Source organism: Oryctolagus cuniculus, chromosome 8 (assembly GCF_964237555.1).
Source record: "Oryctolagus cuniculus chromosome 8, mOryCun1.1, whole genome shotgun sequence".
In the NCBI taxonomy this organism is placed as follows: Eukaryota; Metazoa; Chordata; class Mammalia; order Lagomorpha; family Leporidae; genus Oryctolagus; species Oryctolagus cuniculus.
Genome location: NC_091439.1, coordinates 126,805,515 through 126,808,399, shown reverse-complemented (window position 1 = coordinate 126,808,399; position 2,885 = coordinate 126,805,515). Strand labels below are relative to the sequence as shown.

General features: G+C 55.9%; 1 protein-coding gene across 1 annotated transcript; it reads left to right on the top strand.

Moving 5' to 3' along the window:
* The first annotated feature begins 1,325 nt into the window (after positions 1-1,325).
* LOC100346856 (transforming protein RhoA) lies at positions 1,326-2,577 on the top strand. The gene is made up of 2 exons (XM_008252895.4): positions 1,326-1,972; positions 2,075-2,577. The coding sequence occupies exons 1-2, from the start codon at positions 1,413-1,415 to the stop codon at positions 2,121-2,123; spliced, it is 609 nt and encodes a 202-aa protein (XP_008251117.3). The 5' UTR covers positions 1,326-1,412; the 3' UTR covers positions 2,124-2,577.
* The last annotated feature ends 308 nt before the right edge of the window (positions 2,578-2,885 follow it).

Here is a 2,885-nt window from a genome sequence, read left to right as displayed (position 1 = left end):
ACCAGATTCTGTCCTGGTTGCTCCTCTTCCAGGCCAGCTCTCTGCTGAGGCCCGGGAGTGCAGTGGAGGATGGCCCAAATGCTTGGGCCCTGCACCCCATGGGAGACCAGGAAGAAGCAACTGGCTCCTGGCTTCGGATCGGTGCAGCACACCGGCCATAGCGGCCATTTGAGGGGTGAACCAATGGAAGGAAGACCTTTCTCTCTGTCTCTCTCTCTCTCTCACTGTCTAACTCTGCCTGTCAAAAAAAAAAAAAAAAAAAGAAAAAAAAAGAAATGCCAAAATATTACATATATTAGATCAAACAGGAAATATGACATGAATTACACAGTAGCTCTAAAGAGCAACCCGACCTAACTTAATTCTCAGACCAGAGTTCAAGGCCCTCAACTCGGGTTGCCTCAGCATGCATAGTGTCCACACTGCTGGTGTACAAGGTGGCACCATGCCACCTGCACAGCCCGCGTTCCTACCTGGAGGTGAAACCCAGAAGTGTGCCGTCACCATGCTGCCACTGCGGTTGCTACAAAAACGAGGTCCACACACAGCTTCCGGTCATTCCTGCCGTTGTGAAAACCAGCACCTCGCCGTCTCCACACCGCGCCGTCCTCACACTGTCCTCACTTGACAGGGAAAAAAGAAGGCGGCATGTGTCCACGCCGCCATTTTAGGTCCACACACAGCTTCCGGTCACTACTGCCGTTGTACAAACCAGCACCGTGCCGTTTCCACACGGCCACTACCTGTGCCGTCCTCACGCTGCCCCCAGTTGGCGGGGAAAAAGGAAAACGCCATGTGTCCAGGCCGCCATTTTAGGTCCACACACAGCTTCCGGTCATTCCTACTGTTGTGAAAACCAGCACCGCGCCGTCTCCACAGAGCCATTAGCATGCAGTCTCCATGCCACCATCGTGCTTGTTATAAATACGAGGTCCACACAACTTCCGGTCATTCCTGCTGTTGTACACACCGCACCAGGCCGTCTCCACACGGCCATTTCGCGCCGCCCTCACACTGCCCCCAGTTGGCGGGGAGAAGGGAAAGCGCGCCACGTTTCCACGCCGCCATGTTAGGTCCACACACAGCTTCCGGTCATTCCTGCCGTAGTACACACCGCACCGCACCATCTCCATGCCGCCATCGTGGTTGTTATAAATACGAGGTCCACACACAGCTTCCGGTCACTACTGCCATTGTACACACTGCACCGCGCCGTCTCCACACGGCCATTCCGCGCCGTCCTCACACTGCCCTCACTTGGCGGGGAGAAGGGAAAGCGCGCCACGTCTCCCGCTCCCGGAGCTGCAGGGCTCCCGAGCGGCTCGCGCACGTCCGTTCCCTCGTCAGCCTCCGCGACGCCCCGGACTGGCGCCCGGGCTGGGCCTGCGGCGGGCGCGGCGCCTCCCTCCGCCATGGCCGCCCTCCGGAAGAAGCTGGTGGTGGTGGGAGCCGGCGCCTGCGGCAAGACGAGCCTGCTGGTGGTGTTCAGCCGCGACCACTTCCCGGAGGAGTACGTGCCCACGGTGTTCGAGAACTACGTGGCCGACGTGGAGGTGGACGGCCGGCGGGTGGAGCTGGCGCTGTGGGACACGGCCGGCCAGGAGGAGTACGACCGCCTGCGGCCGCTGTCCTACCCGGACACCGACGTCGTGCTCCTGTGCTTCGCCATCAGCAGCCCGGACAGCCTGGAGAACGTGCCGGCCAAGTGGGCCCCGGAGGTCCGGCACTTCTGCCCCGGCGTGCCCCTCGTCCTGGTGGGGAACAAGAAGGACCTGCGGAACGACGCGGGCACCAGGCGGGCGCTGGCGGCCTGGAAGCAGGAGCCCGTGCGGCCTGAGGCAGGCAGGGACGTGGCCAGCAGGATTGGCGCCTTCGGCTACCTGGAGTGTTCGGCGAAGACCAAAGAGGGCGTGAGGGAGGTGTTTGAGATGGCCACGAGGGCTGCTCTGCACGCCAGACGCGGCAAGAAGAGGTGGGGCTGCCTGGTCCTGTGAAACCTTGCGGCACGGGGCGAGTGGCGTGTTCGCTGGGTTTCCTGCCTGCTTATTGGCGTTTTTTTTTTTCCATTTATCAGTAGTTTACCAAAGACTGCAAACCGGAAGTCACCTTGCTACAGCGTTTAGAAGTCAACCATGGTCAATGACATCCAACTAGGCCACCACCACCACCCCCCACTGCCCTGTACCCTAACCCTGCCTGACACAGCAGGTGCTGTGAATTTCTTCACTTCTTGCTTCTTTCTTGAAAGAGAAAGCAGGTGTCTCCTGTGAATCAGGTTGGAACTACTTTAAAACCAGCATCCCACCTGGCAGCTGCAGGGTACTCTGATGTGTTACCACTGTGGCGCTTTGCTCCTTAGCAGATCTCATTGGTGTACCTCTGGGTATCCAGTTTGTTTCAAAAAAAGGGGGGGAGTGGGGACTCAACCAGCAAGACCCAAGTCCATGCGGCTGTGGCAGTTACAGCTCTGTGGTTTCAGGTTTGTTACCTTATGGTTCCTGTGTAATTAGTGCCACTTAATGTATGTTACCAAAAATAAATATATCTACCCCAGGCTAAATGTGGTTTTGGTATAATTGGATTGCGTAATACCGGTATTTGCCAACCCTTCAGAATGTGTATTGGCTTGTAAAAAAAAAAAAAAAAAGTAGTGTTTGAAAAAAATTGAGATTGAAGTTTCATTTTAGAAATTCCCACTGTGTTACTATCTCTGGTAAAAGATAACCACATCACTTGTTTTCTACCTATATCAATACCTGTTTCCAGAGATGAGCTAAGTCAATAGGACTTTGTTTTCACACCTGAGGCAATTAGAATCTGTGGAAGGTGCTATAATCTCTCTCACCTGGCCTGCAGGCTCTGGCTCTAATTCACAGCGCTTTTTC